This window comes from Ursus maritimus, unplaced genomic scaffold (genome assembly GCF_017311325.1).
Source record: "Ursus maritimus isolate PB19 unplaced genomic scaffold, ASM1731132v1 scaffold_10, whole genome shotgun sequence".
NCBI classification, from domain to species: Eukaryota; Metazoa; Chordata; class Mammalia; order Carnivora; family Ursidae; genus Ursus; species Ursus maritimus.
The window spans coordinates 78661027-78685640 of NW_024423344.1; the positions used below are offsets into that span (position 1 = coordinate 78661027).

Sequence of the window (24614 nt, forward strand, 5' to 3'; positions counted from 1 at the left end):
GTCTGCTGCCTTGCCCTACGCTGGTCCTCCTATCGTTGCAGGCCCCTGGGGTCGGAGAACTTGCTTCTCAGAGGAGCCACGCTGAAGAACACCGAGAAGATCTTTGGTCAGTGTCTCGGTTGGTGAATCATTACTAACAGCTTCTAAAGTTAAGGGCGGGTTGACCAGTGAAAGTCCGCCGTGCTGCCGTGAGCGCATCTCTCCGTGCTCCGGGGCGGACTCGGTGGCGGCGGTCATCAGTCCGAGAAAACCCGGCCTGGCAGGTCACGCTGCCCACGGGGCAGGGCCGTCTGACGCTTGCTTGCGTATCAAGTGCCTGTAATTTCTGACTCAGAAACATAAACTTATGCCCACGAGAGAACTCGCACAATATAGTTCCGCAGGGATTTCTTTCAATGGCCGCATTTCTCGGGTAGTATCTCCCGTCTCTGTGGGTTACTTCTGTCTTTGAATTGAGAAAACTTAAAAATACACATGTGCGCTCTTTGTCTAAAGACCCAGGATAGTAAAATCTGATCTTCAGGAAAAAGTAGAGATTGATCTCTACGCAGGGGAAAAAAAGTATTCCTTTAGTCTGAGGAATCCCGGTGTGGGACTCTTCTTATGAACGAACAGCTAGCTTGCCTGGTGAGATGTAAAATATGACTTGTTTTGTCCACGGTTCAGTTTTACCGTTGCTGTGTAGCTCCTGTGCAAAGGTGAGATACGCCTGTGTTACTGTCCTCACGCTGGCTTTTCTGCTTTCCAGGTGTTGCTGTTTACACGGGCATGGAAACCAAGATGGCGTTAAATTATCAGTCGAAATCCCAGAAACGATCTGCTGTAGAAAAGTGAGTCTCAGTACCCCTCTGAATTGCGTAAAGCTCCATGACCTAAAGCTGTCACGAGCCCCTGAAGACGTGAAAGCACTTCCCTCTTGGCGTCATTAGTAATCCCGTCGTGGTCTCCAGGGAGCCGGGAGCGCTGGGCGTTTGACAGACGGTCTTGTTCTGCAGGGTCACCAATGACCACACACCCTCAGCCCACGTCTGCAGGCTCCCTCGTGTGGACGCCTGAAGTCCCGGCAACCCCTTTCACGGATTCATGAAAACGTCAAAACTGGGTCACTTTCAGCTTTGGGTTGTTGGAAACCATGTGTTTTCCTGAGGAAAGCATGAGCAGAGAAAACAGTGTTCTTTTCACAAAACAGTAAAACCCTTAGATGACAAGCCAAGCGTAGGGTCGGATTTGTGAGAAACTTTGTCTTCTTTGCCTTTTGTGCGAGTGCACCCCGACTGGAAGTGGTTATAAACTATTTAATAGGGCTGTGTGGGACTTGGAGATCTCTGGGAGGACTGGAGGGTGTCTTCCGCCTGCTCTTGCAAGCGGGGCTCAGCGCGGTCATGGGTCTGTCTGTCCATCGACAGCTACCCCAAGTGTGAAAGTGGAGATGTGGCTCTCAGTAAGCAGGCATGCTTCGTTTCCAGATGTCTACGTTGACGAATGGTTTTTAGAAATAGATGCTGTAAAATCAAGCCTCTTCACACACCCTGCTAAGACGTCGGCCAGGGATTCAGTATTTTTCCTCCCTCCTTCCCCGGTGATAATCTCTAAATGTGGAACTCCCTGGCTGACACTTCGTGGCGGATGTCCTAAGTCTTAGACTCCCAGACCGTGCGGTCAGCAGTGTGGCTGCATGCGCTGCTCTCCAGTTCCCGAAGCTTTCCCTGTGGGCCCTAGAATCCCACCCCTGAGGGCACGGGAGGGGCTCAGATACGTGCGAGCTTCTCTTCTCACTTGTGTGGTGCCAGCGGATGGGGGGCTCCTTTAGAACGTGTGGTCTGTGTCTTGACGGCGCGTCTGGCCTGGTGCGCGAGGAAGGCTCTTCATCAGGCGGTCACTGAGCGCCGTTGCTGTCTTGTGTCTAGATCCATGAACGTGTTCCTCATCGTGTACCTGTGCATTCTGGTCAGTAAAGCGCTGATAAACACCGTCCTCAAGTACGTGTGGCAGAGCGAGCCCTTCCGAGACGAGCCGTGGTATAACCAGAAGACTGAGTCGGAGAGACAGAGGAACCTGGTACGGGACGTGCCCACCTCTGCAGTGATCAGAGACGCCCCGTGGGAGATGGTCACTGATTAGCAGCTGCATCCCCTGCCTCCCTACCCGTGCATGCTGGTTGCTCCTGCCTTATTTGGGTATATGAGTGTGCGGTCTGGAAAGGGATTGACTTCCACGGTAAATTCGTGAGGGCAGCAGCATGAGCCCTTCTGCTACTTCTAGAACCCAGGGTGTGTCCCGTCTTTAGAGTGCTCAGCAAATGCTCATTCAGGATCCTGAGGCAAATGGTACCTACTTACGGTAAGGAAAGGAGAAAAGGAGAATCTCAGCTATAGGAAAATTATGGTACGAATGGACTTCATTTTTCCTTAGGGAGATTTCAGTTCAGTTGCTCATCTTTATCAAATCTGATTTTTCCGTAAGCCAGTGTGTTCAAATAATTTGACTGAATCTCCTGTACTCAAAACAGTAGTTCTCTGCTAGTAGGCTCCCAGAGTCCAGACCTGAGCTATGTGCCTCCAGAATAGGGCACAGTGAATGCAGAGCTGGCTGTGTGCACATCTGGACCTGGATGCTGTGAGTGCAGAGCGGGCCGTGTGCACGTCTGGACCCGGATGCTGTGCGTGCAGAGCGGGCCGTGTGCAGGTCTGGACCCGGATGCTGTGAGTGCAGAGCGGGCTGTGTGCAGGCCCGGACTAGAGTCCCCACCTCTCTTGTGTTGAGGCAGATCAGGTGACCCTCTTACCCCACCCCCACAGGGCAGGCTCGCTCCTGGTCTGCGGCCTTCATGGTGCTAAAATCAGGTGATAGGCAGCTTAGCCAATGGCCACCCCCAAATAATGCTTATCTTTGGATTTGAAATAGAAGCCTGTATTTGTAAACAGCGCCAGTGCGACCGAGCAGAGCTCCGTGCCGCTGGCGGGGGGCGCGGGAAATCACGCGGTGCTCTCTCAGTTCCTCAGGGCGTTCACGGACTTCCTGGCCTTCATGGTCCTCTTCAACTACATCATCCCCGTGTCCATGTACGTCACGGTGGAGATGCAGAAGTTCCTGGGCTCGTATTTCATCACCTGGGACGAAGAGATGTTTGACGAGGACTCCGGGGAAGGGCCTCTGGTCAACACCTCGGATTTAAATGAAGAATTAGGACAGGTCAGTACCTGCGGCGTCCTTTTCCCGCGTGTGGGGGTGAGCGCGCCCCTCCGTGTCTGTCCCCAGGCGTCTGGATTCTGAGTGATCCCTGTCCTGTGGGCACATTTTCCCGATGGTCACGTGAAGAGCCTTCCACTTCGATTCACTCCTAGAGATGCGTCCCACAACTGGTGGAATGCGGTAGCAACGCTGGGTTTTTGTGCTTTATATGACGATCGGTAGTGCTCTTATGTGCGCGGTTTGTGCGGAATCAGCGGCTCTAGCTGGTTGTTACAAGCTCACCCGTGGCCCTGGTAAGTGGTGCTCGTTCTGGGTTTTAATGCTGTAAATTTGCTGAGTCCCTGCTTCACAGGCATCGCACTCAGCTCTTACGCCCGATTTCCTTCCCTGAACTCAGAGTGAGCATTTTCCTCGATGTAAAGATGAGCAGAGCGAGGCCTCGGCGCTCCATGGCTTGCGCTATTGCAGACACTGCATTGCCGCCCTGCCGTGCACTGACAGCGGTGGCCGAGCTCTTTGCACCTGAGCACCTTAATCTGTAGAATGGGCGCGATTCCATATACCTGCCCTGCCAGAGTGCGTGCTGAGTGGGGCGTCAGTGCGTGGTGTCCACCAGTGCCGCCACAGGGGGGTGTCCACCCAGGGCTGCCTGGATGACGGGCAGACCTGTGCACACCTGTCCACTAGACCCAAACTTCAGCTCCTTCTTCCCTGGGACACTGCTCTGGAAAGGCTGGCTCCTCTGGCCTGACCCTTTCCTGGCCTTCATGTTGCAGGAAAGAGCATTTGGGAAACGGTAGTTCACTCGTTTTTAAAAATTAAGAAAAAAAAAAAAACCAGGAAGAAATTTGGGGGAGGATTTTTGCAAACAGGGCCATTTTAAAGATCTTATTTACTTATTTATTTGAGAGACAGAGAGTGTGCACATGGACGTGGAGGGGCAGAGGCAGAGAATCTCCAGCAGATGCCTGCCTCACTGAGCATGGAGCCTGACGTGGGGCTCGACCTCATGACCTTGAGATCATGACCTGAGGCGGTATCAGGACTCCTGTGCTTAACCCACTGGCCCACCCAGGTTGCCCCGCAAACAGGGCTGTTTTCTCCTGGCCACCGCAATCTGCCCCCTTGTGGCCCCAGGGAAGCAGTTTGTAAATAGACGCTCAGACTCAGGTGGGGACCCCCTGCCTTCACCCCCTTGGGTCACGGGTACTTGTTACCGTGAGATAACTTGCTTACTGACGAGCGCGGTGTTTAGGGCGTCCCTCCGGCGCCTGCTGCAGCCGCGGGCTGGAGTCCCAGACAGCCGCACGGAAGCCCCAGCTCGGTCGCCCAGCCCTAGAATAGCTTTATGTCTGCATAGTTCACATCCTGGGCAACAGTACACGGCACATGCTGTGTCTTCCTGAGAAATTCGTAGAGAAAAGCATCATTCTGTAACCAGAAGAGTGTGGAGCGGTGTTCAGTACAGCAAATTTATCTGACTCAAATTATCTCCTAACACCGGCACTCTGGGGGTTTTTGGAAAGTTGTTTCAGAAGACGGGGCCTCCAGGGGCATCCTGGTGGCTCAGTCGGTGAAGCGTCTGCCTTCGGCTCAGGTCATGATCCCCAGATCCTGGGATCGAGTCTCACAGTGGGCTCCCTACTCCACGGGGAGTCTGCTTCTCCCTCTGCCTGTCGCTCCCCCTGCTTGTGTGCTCTCTCTCTGTCAGATAAATAAATAAAATCTTAAAAAATTAATAGAAGACGGGGCTTCCTGAGGTGTTCCTTATCATTGTCCATCCTCACTCTGAGAAAACTCAGGTGTCGGTTACTTCAAACAACACAGCCATCGTGCCGGGGACCCGTCCCACACAGGCTTCCTTCCCGCTCCTGATTGTCCAGAGCTCAGGGAGAGGCCCGGTGGCATCTGGACAGCAGGTCGTCTGCTGTGTCCTCACAGCTTACCCGTAGAACCAGGCACACAGGGAAAAGGCATTTTCGGCAGAGTGATTAAGACAAGAGAACATTTTGCGGAGACTAAGTGAAGAAGGCAGACCAGAAACACTTGGCCGGTGTGTTCGCCGTCTCTCCTGCTTCCTGGGCACCTGCACTTTACGACCCTTACAGTCTGCCTCCAGTGTGTGTCCGGGGCGCGTGTCCCGGGGTGCGTGTCCTGGAGCACGTGTCGGGGACAGCGAGCAGGTCTCAGCTGGTGGGGGCATCCTCGCCCTGTTCCGTCGTCCAGAATTCCACGTTTATTCCTGCTGCACACGTAACTGGAGTTGATCCGAGCGCAGGGCTCAACACTGCGTGTAGCTTTCTGTCTGAAGTCTGTTTTGCCCTTTTGTTTGAGTTCTGATTTCTGTGTCCTGAACGGCACTGTGAGCACTGACCTCCCAGACCGTATAGAGTAAGTTCAGGTGCATCCTCTGAAAATCCTTGATTTTCTCGTTAGAGAACATTCAAGACTCCCCCGCCTGAGTCTGTCTTTCTGAGAAACGGAAGGCCAGCTCCACGCAGTGCTTCCATCCGCAGACCGAGAGAGAACAGGGAAACCACCATTTTCTGGGGAGAGTGAAGGCCTCGCCTGTACCTTCTGCCCGGCTCGGTCGGCCCCGCTCACCCCCGGCAGACGCTGGAGGAGACTGGCGAGCCGGCCCGCGTGCGGTTCCGCCTGCTCCGGCGGGGTTTAGGGGACCGTCCCAAGAGGCCCCTTCCCGTGGGGAACGTTGATGTTAGGAAGCGAGGCTGCGCTAGGGCCTGAATCAGCGGGCGGCTCCTTCTCCGAGAAGTCACGCGGCCCTGCCAGCCCCACGTAGCGGTGCCGTGTGTCTGCAGGTGGAGTACGTCTTCACGGACAAAACCGGCACGCTCACAGAGAACAACATGGAGTTCAAGGAGTGCTGCATCGAGGGCCACGTGTACGTGCCACACGCCGTCTGCAACGGGCAGGTGCTCCCCGGGGCCTCTGGCATCGACATGATCGACTCCTCCCCGGGCGCCGGGGCCAGGGTAGGTGGCCATACCCCCCCTACATGTGTTCCCAGGGGGCCGTCACTGCCGCACTGTCCCCGGGTCCCCGAGCACGAGGCAGACTGGCGCCACCCCTTGTTCCTGGATCCCCTAGCGACCTGCATCAGGAACTGTGGGACGCTGCCATTTCCTGCCCGTGAGTCCACCAGCACAGCTGTGTGAGAAGCAGCGGTAGCATGCAGAAGGCAGGGCACGTGGCGGGCTGAGAGCAAAGTGGCTGTGCACAGCACGTGTCTGTGCTCACACGCGTGTGCACACTCAGGCTCGAGCATATATGCACACGTGTATGCACAGAGATGCGCACACATGGACACATGCTCCCATGTGCACACACGCACACAGACATGCCCCCACTCACATGTGTATTGCGTGTATACACACGCACACACTGACACATCCTGTGTGCACACCCCCTCACACGTGCACACACAGACACACACTACACTCAGATGTACACAAATGCCTCTCACGCTCACGAGCATGCATGTATACTCACTCACATCCTCACATGTGCACACAGACATGTGCCCTGTGTGCTCATATGTGCATTGTATATACGCACGTGCACACAGACACATACCCCACAGGTGCACATACGCTCACATATGTGTGCACAGACATGTCCCACATGCACACACCCTCACGTGTACGTGTACGCACTACACTCAGGCGCACACGCATGCACACAGACACAGGCCCCATGTGCTCACATGTGCATGCGTGTACACAAGGCACACATGCACATGCACCCATGTGCCTCCAAGGTGCTGCAGACCCCAGCATCTCTGGGAGGTGCAGTGACGCCTCGCCGCGGTCACCATGGTCAGTGAGAAGACCATTCCCAAAACCTTGGTGACCGCAGAGCCCTGTGCAGGGTCCCCTGGAGACTGAGGACAGCTCACCTTAGCAGGCAGTGCGGTGATAGACCCTGGTGACCAGGTGCACCGTATCCCCTGCCACATCTGCTTTGGACGGTTTCCCCGTGGAAACTGCTCTTTCACGGCAGAATCTCAGAGGGAGGGCCCGTGGTCTGTGGCCCACCTGGGAGGGCAGTCAGGGATCCTCAGGGCATCCAGGCTCCCGGATGCCGAGTTCACCTCCTCTGACTTGCACCGACGTGCTCACCTCCCTTACTCAGAAGTGCTGAAGAATGGAGAAGCCACGCCTCCACCCGTCCCCGTAAGCACCAGAGACGAGACTAATTCATGGCTGTGGACCCCCGAAAGTGGCGTGTCCTGCTTTATTGTTCACGGTCTTCTGCATATTTGCTATGTGCTTCGAGCCGATACGGCATAGATTTGGGGGGTTTGTGCCGTGCTTTTGCAGGAACGAGAAGAGCTGTTTTTCCGGGCCCTGTGTCTGTGCCACACCATCCAGGTGAAGGATGACGATGACGTGGACGGACCCAGGAAGTCACCAGACTCGGGGAAATCCTGTGTGTACATCTCGTCTTCTCCCGACGAGGTGGCCCTCGTCGAGGGTGTCCAGAGGTGCGTCTCTGGGCGGGTCTGGCACGCGAGGGCTCGTCCTGGAGTGTCCGGAGGCGGCCCCTGTGCTGGGACGCTTGCTGGGGAGCGGGCAGGGCAGGCAGAGCCTTCGTGCCCCATGTCCCCCACCTCCATGCTGGTGGACGAGGGTCCCTCCCGCACACAGCCTGCTGCGGGCTTGAGAAGCAGCCGTTCCCGCTGCCAGATTCTGTCGCTGTCTTTTCAGCTTCGTTATTTCCATAATTTCGTCTCGTATCACCTGTTCTATCCTTTGCTTCTTCACTCTCGCTGTGATTACATCCTGTCGCTTCTGCTCGGTTGAAACATTTTTTTATTTTGTCCTGACTAGTTTTTCAGTCTTTCATCTGTGCAGCCAGGGTTTCTCTAGTGTCTTCTGTGCTTTTTTCAGGCCCAGCTGGTATTCTTATGATTGTTGTTCTGAATGTTTGTTCAGATATGTTGCTTGTATGTTTGGAGTAAATCCCGGGCTGTGGGTTCTCTATCGGGGTCGTAAATGGGCGTCTCCTCCGAACTTCTCTTAAAAATGCGAACAGTCTTAGATACGCTTCAGGGCAAGTCTTCTTTGTGCGTCCTAATGAGCGCTCAGAAGTGCAGCCGTTGTCAGAGGTTAGGCCAGGCTGTTCCTGCCCTCCACAGTAGACTCACCTCCAAGAAGCCTGCCGGCTCGTCCCCACAGTCCCATGGCACGCTTGCTCGTTGTGGCCACCACTGTGCGGGGGTCTTGCGTCCCCTCCCCACCTCTGAGCTCCTGGCGTCCAGAAGCCACGCCCTCGTCTCTCTGCCCCATGGCACGTGGCGTGTGGGCAGTGCTCAGTTGTGCTGGGGGAGGAGCGGGTGTTACGTGGTCCACGCTCTGTGGATGGTTGTTGACTAGCTGTTGGCTCTGGATCATGGTTCCCTCCTCGGTAAAAGAGAGGGTTGTCCTGGAGACTGACCGGCAGCCTCTCAGGATCCTTGTCATTGTGACGTGGCCACTCTGGCCAAAAGCCCCACTGCTCAGTAAGCAAGAAGGGTCCCTGCAGGGGCCAGTCCACAGACCAGTCCGAGGGCGGGACAGGTCAGAAATTTTGTTGGCTCTTGGACGGTTTTTTGAGACGGTGAATAAATCTCCGCTTTAATTTCCTTAGTCTGTAATTCAGTTCACAACCTCTGTTTTACCAGAACTGTTTCTTTCTTGACAAAAAAGCTCTCTCCAAACTTAAATAACGTATGAAGGGGGAACCTCAGAGCTGGAAATTAAGCTCGACTTGCCCTCCCCTTTGCAGACTTGGCTTCACGTACCTGCGGCTGAAGGATAACTACATGGAGATCGTAAACAGGGAGAACGACGTGGAAAGGTGAGCCCCACACGTTCACAAGACGTAAAGACTCACGCTCACAGCGGTCTTCGTGGGGAAACCCAGATTCCCTGCCCCGCTCCCACACCTGCCTCTCCTGACGGCCCCGGACTGTCGCCCACAGGCCCGTGGGCGGGTGGAGGCCGGCCGGGTGGTGCCGCGCCACCCGGAGCGTTTGCTCAGAGCCATCCCGGTGAGGCTTTACACAGGACAGGGGTCCCTGCAGTGTCTAGGATGTCTGGCACCGAGTGGCCCCAAGACGCTGTGTTCCGGGAGCAGCAGCTCCCCGGTCGTGGGACGCCCTGCAGACAGTTGGAGCAAGGGTGCTCCCGGTGCTCATGGTTTGTGTTTGTCTCCAGGAACCACACGTGTTCGGTGTTCGTGACCGTGCCTGTCAGACGGCTGGTCCCAGAGAGGGGGTGTATCTTGAGTCTTGACTTGGAACTCTGTCTCTCCTTTATAAATAAACTTGCAATAATGGGTACAGGCAAAGACAGGTGGCAAAGAATGCAAGGGTTGGTGGTTGTGGCTTCAAAAGCCCTGGATTTTAATGTTTCCTTAAGAAACGTGGACTCCCAGGTCGGCAGGAGTGGGGAGCCCCTGCCCCAGAGCTGGCTGCTGGTCCTAGGTCGGTGCAGTGGCCTTGTCCCTGGGGCGCTGGCGGCTCCCGCGGAGGGGAGGCCCCCTCGGGGTGCTGCCCAGCGGTGCACAGGCCCTCCTACAGCTTGTGAGCCGGCTGGGGTCTCTGGACCCCGAGGAGTTCCCAGAGGCGTCTGTCCGGGGTGGTTGAACTACTTCAGTATTTCGAATGCCGGCAGAAATCACGGTCTTGTGATAATGACTGTGCAAGCCGACTACGTAGCAGTGTTCTTTACTTTTTTAAATGATTTTTATGAACTTGGAGGACGCTGGTGCATTGCCGGGGACCGCAAGCTCTGATTCGGCCTGTGAGTCTGTGTTCAGAGTCAAGGAACGTGAACGTGCAGTTTGTGTGGTGGACAGACTCCAGGGCCCATTGGGCTGGGGGTGAGCCCGCGGGAGCCTGGCCTCAGCCTCCCCCTCCCCCGGGGGTGCTGGTGCCAGCCGCTAGGAGCACAGTCCCCCGTGAATCCCGGCGGGGCGGGCTGTCTGTGCACAGGGCAGAGGACACCCCAGACGCTCTGCCGCGGGAAGTGCTGTGATTACCCAGTTCCAGGACTTCGAGAGCCAGATGGGATTTAAAGCAATTGGTGATCTGTTTTTCAGGTTTGAATTGCTGGAAATTTTGAGTTTTGACTCAGTAAGAAGGAGAATGAGTGTGATTGTAAAGTCTGCTACAGGTAGGAACATTTTTTTCCTTCGAGTGTTTGAATTATACGTGGTGGTGGTTTTATTCTCATGCTTACGTTCTACGACAGCTTTAGGGTCTAACCGTTCATTCTCTTAAAAAAAAAAAATGAGGTGAGCCCACTGCAGGTCCCAGGGCTTCTCAGCATTGTACCCGGTGCAGGTGCAGCCCGTGGGTCCTGCAGGGTCTCCCCTCGCGCCCTGTAGCTGCGACACACTGCAGCCTTGGGTCACCACCTGCAGCCTTCCGGGCTCCTACCACCGCGTCCGTCCTAAGGATCCTGCCGGCGCCCTGAGCACCTGCTGTGTCGGGCACACATTTCTCCAGTGTCTAGCACTGACGCCCTGAGCTGCCTTCCCAGCTCTCCACCCCAGGCCAGCCCCGAATGTGCACATTTCCACTGGAGGCCTCGACCTGGAAGGACTTTTCCACTGCAGGCCTCTACCTGGTGGGGACTTTTCCACCTGGAGGCCTCTTGGCGAATTTTGTGTCAGCCAGTGTCCTTCGTTACCACAGGAGGCAAAGTCGGTGGATGCCCTTAAGCAGGGTCCTTGTGACGGTATTCTGGGGGGACCGGCAATGGCTTGTCTTCCTCCTCTGACCGCAGACAACGGTGTGAGTTTGTTGGGGCACGTCTTTCGGCAGAACCCCGTGAGTCACTTTGCGGGGTGCTAGGGACTTTTCCACCTGGAGGCCTCTGCCTGGAGGGGCATTTCCACCTGGAGGCACATTGGCGAATTTTGTGTCAGCCAGTGTGTTTCCACCTGGAGGCACATTGGCGAATTTTGTGTCAGCCAGTGTCCTTCGTTACCACAGGAGGCAAAGTCGGTGGATGCCCTTAAGCAGGGTCCTTGTGACGGTATTCTGGGGGGACCGGCAATGGCTTGTCTTCCTCCTCTGACCGCAGACAACGGTGTGAGTTTGTTGGGGCACGTCTTTCGGCAGAACCCCGTGAGTCACTTTGCGGGGTGCTGGATGAGCCCGGGGAAAGCACGTGGCAGCTGTGGGTGCTGTCCCTGCATGGTCCCCACACTCTTGAGCCCGTCGTCAATGTGGCGGACTGGCGTGGCTCAGCCAGTGAGACTTGTACCGAGTGTCGCGGGACTTAATACAGTATAAAGGCAGCCTGTAACACGTGGAGACGTTCTGCCACTCGGGTCAGCAGGACATGGGAAACACCCCGAATGTTGAAAAACAGGCGCAGGTGGGCTAGGGCGTGCCTGGTCGAAGCGCCCGCCCCAGGGCTGCAGCCACTCGGCGCCCCGGAAGAAACTTGAACTTGACTTCATGGGCCCTTCGCCTTGGCGTTCCCCGCGGGGATGGGTGTGCCGTCTCGCAGCTGAGTCACGTCTGGGAGACAGTTCACGAACCACAGGCATGGCTGCACCGCAGGAAGTGAGGCAGCTGTTACTCACCAAGTCCTGCCCCCTCTGTGCTCTGAGTGGAGCTGGGCGCCTGCAGCGGGGAGCCCTCGGAAACGACCGCCACTTTCCCTTGGAGGAGCATCGCTGAGCTCGAGAAGGGGCGCGGTCACGATAGGAATCCTGTCCACGGCAGTCACGCCGGTCCAGGGCCCCTTGGGCGGGGAGACGTCTGCCCGTTCCCGAGAGTTCCCCTGCAGAACTGCAGGCTTACCGGGACAGACCACGTGCCATGAGGACCAGCCGCAGCACCAATTGATTCCAGGAGAAGTGTGAATAATTCAACAGGTGGTTCTTCAAGTAGTAACGCGTCCCCGGAGATGAGGCTAATTGCTCTGGTTTTCCAGCCTGAAGGGCACGGGAGACCACAAGCCCCTCTGGCCAGTGAACAGCGTGGCTGCTTCTGAGGCCGTGAGCGGGCCTCGGCCGCGGCTTGCCCTGTGGCAGGTGACGCCTGTGTGGGCGCTCCGCCGCTTCGTAGCTTCTTGCTCATGTGCAGAACCGGATGAGCAGGATCTGAGGTGGTGGCACCTACGGTCCCCTCTGGTTTTTGCAAACCTTGATTTACACTCTGGGTGTTTTGTCAGGTTATCCATAACCAGGTCCCAGGGGCGAACACATTCTACCTGGAATGAGGGAGTCACAAGTTGAGACAGTGGGAAATTTAAGACACCCACAAGCCGTTACTGTAAATCCTTGTGATTCTTCTAGAAAAAAGCGGAGAACACATCATGATGTCTCAGCTGCCCTTCTTGCTGTAAACCGCATCTGCAGAAGTTAGGTCTACAGTCAGGAATGGTTCTGCCCCCAGGCTGCTTGTGGGGCCAGCCCAAGCCCCCACTCTTCATGGCCCGTGACCAGAATCCAGGCGTGTCCTGGGGATCGGGCTCCCTGCCCTGCGGGGCCCCAGCCCGGCTCCCTGCACTGGCGGCCCGGACGTCACTGGACACCATGCTTTCTGGCCACAGGTTGACCTGAGCCTTGGTCTGGTCTCAGGACGTCTGTGAGCGTCCGTTGTGCTGTTTCGGGTGTTTCGCTGTCTGTGCCACAGGACTCGGCTCTGGATGCCAAGGCTGAGTTCAGGCGCCCTTGTCCAGGTTTCCACGCTGTCCAGGAGCCGTGAACAAACAAAGCTGGCCTGGTGAAGTGCCGCGTGGCTTTTTGGGCCTGGAGATCCGAGGCTGGAAGAGAAGGAGCCTCCACGTGTGGGGCCTGATGGCCAGAGCTGGCATCTTCTTCCTCTTGGTCTTGGGCTGGAGTTTCCCTGCTTACCTGGACAAGAAAATCGGTCTGTCTGGAGGGGGGCAGCGTGTGTCTGCACACCAGCTCGTGCAAAGCCATCGGGACGGTATTTGAGGTGTGCGGGACGTTTCACAGCAGGCGTTCTGTGGGTCTTGTGAGTGTGAGGATGGCGGACACTGAGCTGCGTGGGCCGGCCACGCCCCCGCGTCCCCGTGGCCAGACAGCGGCGGTGGTGACGGGTCTTCTTCCTGGGCCTAACTTCCCATGAGATTTGAGGCTGTGGGAGTAACGATTTGACTTGCTTGCAGCTGGCAGCGGGTTTCCGGAAATCTCCACGATAGTCTCAACGCTGGCTTTCCTAGTTTTGTGTCTTTGCAAAAGCATAATGTGAAGAATGGTCTTTCCTGTAGTCCCTTTAAACATCTTCGTTTCCCTCGTTTTACAGGAGAAATCTACCTGTTCTGCAAAGGGGCAGATTCCTCAATATTTCCCCGAGTGATTGAAGGCAAAGTCGACCAGATCCGGGCCCGAGTGGAGCGCAATGCAGTGGTGAGATGGCGCTTAGGGCAGCCCGCGTGTCCCTTGCCGGGAGGGCGGTCTGGCTGCAGCGTCCCGTTCTGTCCCCTGAGGGATGCAGTCTGAAGGCCACGCGCCCCACACAGTACTCGACTCCCCGGACCATGGCAAGCTTTCATTGTGGAGGGGGTCAGAATCAGAAGTGCGTCTGTGGTGATTGTGTCGGGGTCCTGAGGGATTTCTGGTGATTCGCCTCATCATCGTGAAGCCACTTCCCATGGCATTCCCCGCACGTCTCGTGCCGAAGGGCGGTTGACCCGCTGGCTGCGCTCCAGCCCCATCACCCGCGGGAACGCCGCAGGTGCCAGAGGGCGCGTGCATCTCTGACCCCGGAGCACCCTGCCCTCCCCACCAGACCCTAAGCCAGGGACAGTGGCCCCTCCTAGCCTTGCCCGCTGCTGCAAACCACAGAACTCCACGTGTAGCCGTCATGACAAACCAAGGAGGGTTTGGCCAGGCTCACCTTGGAATGCGGGTCAGGAATCCTGAGCGGTGCTCTCACAAAGGGAGTGAACGTCCTACGTGCGCCGGCCCACGGGCCCACGGGAGTGTTGGTGCAAACCGCACTCCAGACTCCGCACCAGGGGTGTGGCGGGGTGTGCTGGCGGGTGTGCCGGCAGGTGTGCGGGGCCCTGGCTTCAGGTCCCTGTGCGGGTGCCTGCTGACACCTGAGCCGCAGGGACCTGGAAGGAAGCGCAGCTTTGGGGTGGTTGAGCCCTGGTGGGGGAAAGTCACGGTCCCTCAGCCCGCTGTCCGCAGAGGCGCGGGTCCTGTTCGCGGAACGGAGATTCTCCGCAGCGCCCGAGGGCACACGCTCACATGCCGCCGTCCCCAGGCACTGAGTGTTGACACAGGTGCGCCCGCTCAACCCCAGGGGGGCAGCCACATCTGGGAGTCACTCCAGCATCGGCTCTGAAATGACAGGCGGCCTTGTACCCACGACAGACAGCTGGGACGCTGGCCACGCCGGTCACCACACCTGTCAGGCCCGGGCCTGGTTACCATCTGCACAGACCCCGGCCACTGCCCGGACCCCAGGCCGGTACCCAGGATGCTGAGAGGATGCTCCCCGCTGCTCTGGGGTCCTCCATCCACCCCACCCCTTCTCTCGGAGGACGGGGGGGTCCACACTGGACTCTGTGTTCCCTGAGAACAGCCGCTGCGAGAGCCTCCGAAGTCCCCCCGCCCGTCGAGGCGGTGTTTATTCCTGGGGAATGATCCTGGCACCTCCCTCATCTGTGCACGGGGAGCCGGTGGCATGGCTTCCCATCCTTGAGGCGCCTGACGACCATAACCGGGTTTAAACTCTCCCTTCCACGCTTTTTAGTAACCTTGCCTCTGGCGCTAAAGTTCGCTGCAGGCATTCGGTCCCCCATGCTCGTGACCTTCAGAGCAGCTCCGGGTCGCGTGGCGCTCCGTGGCGGTGCTGGCGCTTCATGTCGGGGCACGTCGGCACCCGTGCTCTCCTCCCGCGCCGGCTCGCCCACCACCGTCCCCGGCTGCTCGGCTTGACGTACCTGAGGCTTGTGTCCGTGTGCGGCCGTCGCAGAAGCAGCTGCGTGTGTCCTGGGACGGACACGCGTCTCCTCACTCGAGGGGCCGGCTGTCAGCGCGTCTTTGTTCTCTGCGTCCCATGGCCATCTTGGGTGGCCGCTTTCGGGCCGCCGGTTGTGGTGGTCTCTGGCGTGGCCCCTTCACATCCACTCAGGCTGCTTGGGTCTCTTGGGTCTGCGGGTTTCTGGTTTTTAGTCAAGCTGGGAAGTTTTTCAGCCAGTATGTCTTCAGATATTTCTTCTGCTCCCACCTTTTCAGGAACCCCAGGGCCCTGTGGGACAGTGTGCTTGCTCGTCGTGGGGCCCCCTCGGTCTTTTCCTTTGAAAACGTCTCGGTTTCGTTTTGGGGACTTTCTGTCGCCTGGTCTTCATGTCCCCTCCTCCCACGTGCCGTGTCTTGTCAGCCACAAGTCGTAGCCGGGTACGTCCCACCGCAGGCGCTGGGGGCTTTCTCTCACCTGCGCGTCTTTATTTAACTCTGGGACTCATGTAACATAGGCGGCCGTTGGACGTGTTTTTCCCCCAGTTCTGCCCTCAGCTGTGGTTCATGTTCTCGCTGTGGGTAACGCTCTCTGCTCCTTGCGTGCTGCTGGCCTGGGATGGGACCGGCCCGAGAACACCGCCCTGCAGGGTGTGGGGGAGCCCCGTGTTCCTGTCCAGAGGGGAAGACCCTGCGAACCGTGGGGCCTCCAGCCTGGCTCCTGTGACGGCACCGTCCCCTCTCTGTCCTGGCCGGGGGAGCCCCTCCCATGCCCACCGGTCCTCTGCACACACTTGGGGGCTGCCGCAGTCACCGTGCCAGGAACCCCCCGACTCCCCAGGCCTGAGCGGGGGCAGTCGTGCGTGGAGATGTGACTGTGGAGTCTCAGGAAGCTGTAGGGATTGTGCGGAGGGGTGACCCCGTTTCCTCACATCTTCCCTGCACGGAGTGCACGTCGGAGCCCGGGGTAGGCGTTGGCCCAAACTGCAGTCTGTCACTGTGTCACTTGCGTGGCGTCCTGGCCCACCACATGCAGGTGCAGAGCCGAGCCGCGCCTTCCCGTCCCACCCGGGTCTGCCAGCCGCGGTAGGTCTGCCATTGGCAGGCGCTCGTCGTTCAAGAGCGCGATGGAAACGCGACGGTGCAGAGGGTGCCAACATTGGTTCCTCTGCGAGCCGAGCAGCGTCCACGGTGTGGGCATACTGCTTCTTGTCCTTCTGTTGGAAGACGTTAGGGTTGTTCCCAGCATGAAGCCACCAGAAATAAGCCTGCCTGTAATTTGTGTTCAGGTTGTGTGGACATAAATTTTCATTTCTCTGGGGTAAACGCCCCGGAGCGTGATGTAAATGTGCATCTAGTTTTTCAAGAAACTCCCACCCGTTTTCTGGCGTGGGCACCGTTCAGTCACCCGCGTCTCTGTCTGCAGCCGGCGCCCCGCGCGGGCGGGTGGCGGCCGTGCCTGCCCAGGCCACAGCCTCCAGGGAGCTCTCACGCGCCCTGGCGCCGTCCGGGCGTCTCTGTGGCAAAACATCCCTTTGTGAGAGGATCACGCGGTGGGATTTTTTTGATTTGTGTTTAGGTTGAATTTTAAGAATCCTTTAAAAGTTTAAGATTCTAATTCTTCTTCGTATTTGCAATGCGCAAATAGTTTCTTCTATTTCCAGTGGCTGCTCTTGTCCTCTCAGCGGGGTATTTTGCAGGTTTCGCGTTTAAGTCTGTGCTCCGTTTCTTATTGCGGTAAATACACGTCACAGATTCTGCCAGGCAGCCGCCGTCGGCGTGTGATTCAGTGGCATCAACTACGGTCTGCACCCCAAATAGAAACTGTACCCACAAAGCAAAATCTGCCCCTTCCGTGCCCCCCCCCCCCGTCCCTGCTAATCTCTGCTCTACCTGCCGTCCCAGCACACTTAGCTCTCCTGTGTTTCGTGCGGTGGGCTCGTACGGTCTTTGTCTGCTCGTGACTGCCTGTCCTCGCTCAGCGTCGTGTCCTCCAGGTTCCTCCAGGCATAACTTTCCCTGAGCTTCGTGCCTTTTGTGGCTGAGTTCTATCCCGCCCTGTGGATAAACCGCATGGGCCACGTTTGTCCCATCCATCTGTTGATGCACATGGTGCCCGTGTTCGGGGTCCTGCTTTCAGTACTGCGGTCACGCACCTGGGGGTGGAATTGCTGGGACCTGTGGGGACTCCCGTATGTTTAAGTCTTGGTGACACCAGACGGTTTCCCACAGGGGCTGCGCCATTGCACATTCCTGCCAGACGCGCACAAAGGGTCAGTGTCTCCGCGTCCTCACGGACATGCGTTCATTTCTGTGTTTTTATTATAGTTCTCGTGCTGGGTATGCAGTGGCATCTCGTTACGGTTGTGACTGCCTTTCCTTAATGACCACGGGTGCTGGTTGTGTTTTCTGGTGCTTCCTGACCACTGGAAGGTCTTTGCAGAAGTGCGTATCCAGGCCCTTTGCCCGTTTTTAAATTGGGCTGTTTGTTTTTTTCTTGTTGGATGGTAGGACTCCTTTATATATTCTGAATCCTAACGCCTCAGGAGACACGTACGTTATTTGTGGTATTTTCTCCCGTTCTGTTGGTTGTGGTCTCACTCTCTTGATCGTGTCCTTCAGTGAAAAAAATGTTAAATTATAACCAAGTTCGATTCATCTCTTGTTTCTTTTGTTGCCTGTGCGTTAATAAAACTATTGCCAAACCCAAGGTCACGAAGATTTTCCTGTGTTTTTTTCTAGGAGTTTCCTGGGATAGCTCTTACACAGAGGCCTGTGATCCGTTCTAAGTTTTTAAGTGTCGTGAGGAACGGTCCAACCTCATTCTTTCGCAGGTGGCTGTGCCGTTTTCCAGCACCATTTGTGGGTTAGACGCCCTTCTCTGTTGAAGGGTCCTGGCGCCCGTGTCGAAAATCCCCCGACCATGCACGGGAGGCTCATTTCTGCTCTGTTCTCTGTCTGTCTTACTGCCAGGAGCACAGTTTTGACGACTGTCCCTTTCCAGTAAGTTTTGAGATCAGGAAGTGTGGGTCCTTCAGCTTTGTTGTTCTTTTACGAAACTGCTGGCTGATCTCAGAATTGGCGATTGCACACAGGTGTCCGGGTGTGTTTGGCCATCGGGCAGCTGCTGGGGTCGCACCCGCACCGTGGATGGCTGCGGGGGTGTCATAGGACTGGGAAGCCTTCCAGTCCACGCAGTCGGGGCACCTTTCCGTTTCCCCTGGTCTCTTGCAGTTTCTCTCGGCGACATGCTGTAGTTTCCAGCCTGCAGATCTTTCAGCTCCTTGACAGGACTGATTTTTGTGTGTCAACCATTTCCTGAATTTGTCAGTTCCAGTGGGTTTTTTGTGGGATCTTCAGGGTTTTCATCATATGTGTGGACAGAGGTAACATCACCTCTTCCTTTACAGTTTGGATACCTTTTTTTTTTCTTGCTTAGTTGCTCTGCTTAGGAATTCCAGGGCTGGGCTGCATACAAGTGGCCAAAGTGGCCGTGCTGGTCGTGTGTCTGATTGAGGGGGCCTCTCTGTTTCCGCGTTTCACAGTATGGTGTCAGCTGTGGGGTTTTCATTAGTGCCTCTGTGGTCCTGGAGAAATTCCCTTCTCTTCCTAGTTTACCGGGTGGTTTTTATCACAAAGAGGTGTCGGATTTTGTGCGATGCTTTTCCTGCATCAGCGATGATCCTGGGGGCTTTCCCTTCACTCTGCTACGACCATGTAGCACGTGGACTGACCCCTTGCCAGGTCCTCCTTGCCTTCCAGGTCACAGTGCATCAGCCTTCCGATATGCTCTTGGATTCCATTGCTGGTACTTTGCTGAGGACTTTTGCACTTGTATTTGGAAGGGATATTGTTCTTTAATCTTCTTTTTTGTAGTGTGTCTGTCTGGCTTTGTTTGCACGTCAGTTTTGTTTTATATACAGTGTCTGGGGCTTGGGTAGTACTTAGCAAGAGGAATCAGGAGAAGTTTCTACCCCCGGCTCCACAATCAGAAATCCCAAATCTACTTTTTTTTTTGGAAGATTTTATTTATTTATTCAACAGAGATAGAGATAGCCAGTGAGAGAGGGAACACAAGCAGGGGGAGTGGGAGAGGAAGAAGCAGGCTCATAGCGAAGGAGCCTGATGTGGGGCTCGATCCCGTAACACCGGGATCACGCCCTGAGCCGAAGGCAGACGCTTAACCGCTGTGCCACCCAGGCGCCCCCCCAAATCTACTTTTAAAAACAAACATTTTATTTCACAAAGCTCTGCTTACCATTCACACCAACTCTTTGAAGAACTTTGAGGACAATAGGAGAGATTAACCGCACCGTGGTTGTGTCCTGCTGTTGCATTTGGAGGTCCGAGAAATCATGAGAAATGCACAGGTTTCCTGGCAGTTACGGGAAGTTGGAACGCATATACTGGAAAATCTTTTAAAAATCTTACAAACCAGGATTCTCCCAGAATTTGCACTGATTATGTAGGAGGACTCTGGCTCTTTCCCTCGGGCATTACGGTGTCTTGCTGGCTGGTGGCACACGTCCTGTGTGTCACCAGAGTCACGATCACAGTAAAGTTCTTGGATTCTTATTTCTCTGTCCTGTGGACCCAGTAGGTTTGAAAAATAGCTGAGCGGTTTTCCTTCAGTGGTTGCTTACTTGAGAAGTAAGACCAAACTCTATTACAAACTTCCCGTGTAAAAAATGTTACTTTACAAACATCGCTTGATAGTCACAATAAAATTTCAAATTACTATCCTAAAAAAAGCTCAACTCTTCATTTGTCAGACTAAAAGAACAATGTCTTACGTTTTCACGGCCCCGATATGTATTATCCCGATGCTTACCTGTGTGGAATTTTGTAATCTGTAAGGACTGTCTGTATTTCACATGAATGTAACTAATTCAGGCGTAACGACTGATCCCTTTGAGGGTGGGTTGGCTCACAGTTCTGTAGTCGTTCTGAGTCGAGGGGATATTGGGAAAGCTCTTGAAAGATAAAGTTCAGCAGAGGGACCCTTGAGTTCACATTAAACACCGTGCTGTTTCCTGCAGGAGGGGCTTCGAACCTTGTGCGTTGCCTACAAGAGGCTCGTTCCGGAAGAATATGAAAGTGTTTGTGCGCTGCTGCAGGCCGCCAAAGTGGCTCTTCAGGACCGAGAGAGGAAGTTAGCGGAGGCGTACGAGCACATAGAGAAAGACCTCATCCTGCTCGGTGCCACGGCCGTGGAGGACAGGTGAAGTACGCGCCACGTCCTGTCATTGGAAGTAAGGGGTGGTGCTCTGCGGCCGTGGGGCTGTGGGCGCCCAGGGGACCGGCCGCTGCACCTGATGTCCCCACGTGCTCGTGCGTCCGCAGCGGGACAGTCAGGCCTCGGGGGGCGTCACCGGGAGGTCGTGCGTAAGGCCGGAGGGACCAGAGTGGTTGGCACATTCGCACCATGTCAGTAATTCTCTTCCTAAATTTGTCACTGGTCCTTTCCAAGCCCAGGTGTAGCATTTTAGATGGGAATGTATTCCGTGTGTTTGTCATTTCTCGTTGAAGAAATGTAAAACTGTGAAGTAGAATACTGTAAAAACCGCTACTGATAACTGCTAGGATTACCAACCAGGTGTCCTCCCGCTCCGAAGACGGGACTGCTCGTCTGCCACCATTCTGCGATGAGGCTGGATGTGAGTTCAGGCCTCGCGCACTGAGACACGGGCGTGTTGCTGTTGCAACTCGAGAGCGTGGACAGAAAGGAAAAGAAAAAATGACCCAATTTAACAGAACAATGCAGAAACTTGAGGGCATTTACTGAAAGTTTATTTCCCATAAACGTTCAAAGTCTTTAAGGTGTAAATGGGCCCGACATTTTTTACTAGAAACCTAGTTTTCCAGTGTCTTTAACAAGCACTCCATGGCTTCCCAATCTCAATAGGGTGTCAGGTGACATGTTTGACTTCGATTTCATGACTTAAGGCCCTCCTATCCCTCAGGCCGGGTGGGGATCTGGGCACCAACGCAGAAAATACGCGCAGCTTGTACTCGGGACAGGCGTTAGAACACACCACTGAGGGTCCGCTGAGCTAGGAGGGAGGGACGGGCAGTGGGGTGCGTTTGCCTGGGGAAGAGGGGGACCGTCCTTGAAGGAGGTGCAGGGAGGGGAGAGTCTGGGCAGGGAGCCATGCCTGCACACCATCCTGAGGGTTGAGGGAGCAGATCAACTTGGCAGGGAGTTGGGACCTTGAAAACAGAGTAGGTGCCCAGGGGCAGGTGGGGGCCAGCAGCTTGGACGTGATGATATTCAGTCATTTCCCTAAAACCCCTAAACCAATGTCTTTTCAGACCTACCTTTCTGGTCCTCGGTTTCCATTTTCAAAAAAAACTGATGAAATTAGGTTTTCCGTGTCCCTGGAATGCTGAGGTCATATGAGCTCAAGGATTTACTGAGGAAGCTCGCCCAGAGACTCATTGGGTCACCCCAGTTAGGGTTCGAACCCGTCAGTGCTGGGCGGGAACATGGCGCATTGTTTCACACAGCCGTTGAAAGCCCAGACGATAAAATCTAGAAAGAATGGCAGGTCCCAAATGAGGCAGACGTGGTCTGATACCAGGCTTCCACGCACAGCGCGACAGCCTGACCAGCGTGCGAGCTGCTCCTCCTTGCATGTGTCTGTCCACTGCCCGCGAGTCTGGGCTTTCCACACCTAGCACGGGGTCGCTAACAGAGGCTCACCCCTGAGCTCTGGTGGAGGGGACGCATTGCAGGCAGATGCTTCCCACGGCATCTGACACGCGCCCAGCTCGTGGTGTGCGTTAGCCAGTCGTGGAACCACTGCTGGCTTTCTCGGTGTTTTACCGTATTTAGGGGTACCTGGGCTCCCGTGTGGTGAGTGGCAGAATTACAGCAGTTCACACCAAAGAACGGCAGTGAATACTACTGACGACCTCTTTCCCTGGTCCCACTTTCCCCTGGTTAAGGCTTTCTTTGCTGGCAGTTACGGTCCTTCCTGTAATTGCCCAAAATCCTCCACAAGTCGGGGAGCCCCAGCTAGACAGCAATGCGCGCTCACCAAATGTTGATTATGCAAGAGCGACGCTTTCCTTCTTCCTATTAGCGTGTTTCCCTGCTTGGAGTTAGGAAGTGCTTTCCTGGAAGAAGTTACGGCGTGAGTGTAAAAGCAGCTTCGTGTCCTGCGTGGTGATATCACGAGCTCGTGGCGCGGTGCTTTGTATCTCGTGGGGACGGAAATCGTTGCCCAGGTCACACATTTTGGAAACGCTTTGCTTCGCCCGTGCCACACTCAGGCTGTTGTCTCGCTTCGGCTTTGCTCAGGCTGCAGGAGAAAGCTGCTGACACCATAGAAGCCCTACAGAAGGCCGGGATCAAAGTGTGGGTTCTCACCGGGGACAAGATGGAGACGGCCGCCGCCACCTGCTACGCCTGCAGGCTGTTCCGGAGGAGCACGCAGCTGCTGGAGCTCACCACCAAGAGGATCGAGGAGCAGAGTCTGCACGACGTCCTGTTTGAGCTGAGCAAGACCGTCCTGCGTCACAGTGGGAGCCTGACCAGGGACAGCTTCTCAGGGTAGGCAGTGCCCCTTGCCCGCCACGGGAGGGCCGCGCAGCACGGGAGGGCCGCGCGGCCTCAGTGCCCCTGCGGGTGGCGTGGTTCCGTCGCGGGGGGTGCTGGCGGGCAACAGTGGGATGCGGTCAGAGCTATTTCTTTGTAGCAGTTGTGATGCGGTTTTTTGCAGAAAGCATATGTGTGTTTGTGAGCGTGTGTGCGTTCAACTTTTAAATGCTGCTCAAGGATGCAGGCTTGAGGGTTTATAAAATACTGGGAATGGGATCGTTCTCATCTGCTTATAAGGTGCCCAAGGGCTGTCCTGTGGATTCCTCGGGGTATCTGTCAGAGTGGAGAGAGAAATATTAAAAATGCATGCTTATTTGCCTGTTAAGACAAAACAGGATATGCCCAAGAGTTGTTTTCTCCAAGAACATTCAGCAGTGTATTCACATTTTATCAATGCTGTCCTTGCTGGTATCAGATCCACGATCGAAGGTTAAGATTTCACGGGAATCGTTTCAGATTTTCATTAATGTAGTAAGGCAAAAGCAGCTCTCTCATCATATGCAAATGTTAAGTCATTTATAAGTGGTTCGAGGATGTCTCCCTTCACCTGATGTGCAGGACTCCTCGGGGGGACCAGGGGACGAACTCTGACCGTGGTCTTTCCAGCTCACGTCCTCCAGGCGGGATGTCCAGGGGAGGTTAGCGGCGAGGCTGCAGCCTGAGGCTGGCCACCGTGGCCGGGCTTCAGGAGTAAAGACTGACCTCTGCAGGCCGCAGGATCCGCGCGCTCTGTCCTCTGTGCAGAAGTGGCGGAATGTGCGCACAGAACCGCAGCGAGAGCTCGGGGTTTGCTTTCCCTGGGCGGCATGAGATGTGTAGCTAAAACTCAGTTTTACACGTGGTCAAGGGCGTTCTGTGCAGCGCTCCAAGACCGTGTTGATAAAAGAAGGAATACCAGTCTCTTAACCCTTTGATCATCAATTTATAACATCTGCAGATATCCCCCCCCCCCCAAAAAAAAACCGGTGCGGTCTCTGGCAGTCTGCGGACTTGGCTGCTGAGTGACGGCTCTGGTTTGTGTGACCGAGCAGGCTCTCCGCGGACATGCAGGACTACGGTCTGATCATCGACGGGGCGGCGCTGTCTCTGATCATGAAGCCCCGAGAGGACGGGAGCTGCGGCAACTACCGAGAGCTCTTCCTGGAGATCTGCCGGAACTGCAGCGCCGTGCTGTGCTGCCGTATGGCGCCCCTGCAGAAAGCTCAGGTTGGCCCCATCTCAGCCAGCCCCTGGGGGGGGGGGGCGCACCCAGAGCCACCAGCTCGTTCTTACAACCTTGACTTTTTTTTTTTAATCTAGCAAGTCACCACCTTTTTAAAATAGAAGCACACGCGGTAGAAATTTCCATCCTGATTTTACTTTGCTTGTGGTGATTAGTTGAGAGTTGGCTGAATCCGAGGGATACGTCTCCCACCGGAGCCGGGAAGCCTGGCCCCGTACGACCTCTCGTGCAGAGGGCCCCTCCTTTGTAAGACTCCATAGGAAAGATGGGAGGGTGCGAGGGCATCGTGAGGCACCGTTGCAGTGGCAGAGCTACGAGCCCTGCAGAATGGCACTGTCGCGTGAGCGATGTCCTGCTGACCGTACACGGGAGCGCTGAGACGCAGAGCACCGGGTACCTTGTCTACAGGGATGTATTTGGAAACTGGCACCCAAATACAGCTTCTGGCCTGTTGGGCTCCACGCTCCTGTCCTACCCACCTGACGTGATCTGTTGGAGACCCACACCTGACACGTTTCTTTTCAGTAATTTGTGGAGCATTGTAGAAGACGTGTGAGCGTGGGTGTCTTCCTGTATCAGGAACGCCACAGCACATCTCACTGTGTCGAGCCGCGTTTGAGATGCGTGAGACCCATTTCT

At 55.7% G+C, this 24614-nt stretch overlaps 1 protein-coding gene across 1 annotated transcript in view; it reads left to right on the forward strand.

Annotated features, from left to right (window-relative positions):
• Positions 1 to 24614, forward strand: part of ATP11A (ATPase phospholipid transporting 11A) — a 74143-nt gene that overhangs the window by 27848 nt on the left and 21681 nt on the right. The window contains exons 11-22 of the mRNA XM_040620383.1: positions 42 to 106; positions 749 to 830; positions 1908 to 2058; positions 2995 to 3192; positions 6012 to 6185; positions 7533 to 7696; positions 8980 to 9051; positions 10297 to 10370; positions 13487 to 13590; positions 20190 to 20371; positions 22454 to 22705; positions 23785 to 23959. Coding sequence (XP_040476317.1) covers positions 42 to 106; positions 749 to 830; positions 1908 to 2058; positions 2995 to 3192; positions 6012 to 6185; positions 7533 to 7696; positions 8980 to 9051; positions 10297 to 10370; positions 13487 to 13590; positions 20190 to 20371; positions 22454 to 22705; positions 23785 to 23959 — 1693 coding nt within the window. The remainder of the gene's footprint in view (positions 1 to 41; positions 107 to 748; positions 831 to 1907; positions 2059 to 2994; positions 3193 to 6011; positions 6186 to 7532; positions 7697 to 8979; positions 9052 to 10296; positions 10371 to 13486; positions 13591 to 20189; positions 20372 to 22453; positions 22706 to 23784; positions 23960 to 24614) is intronic.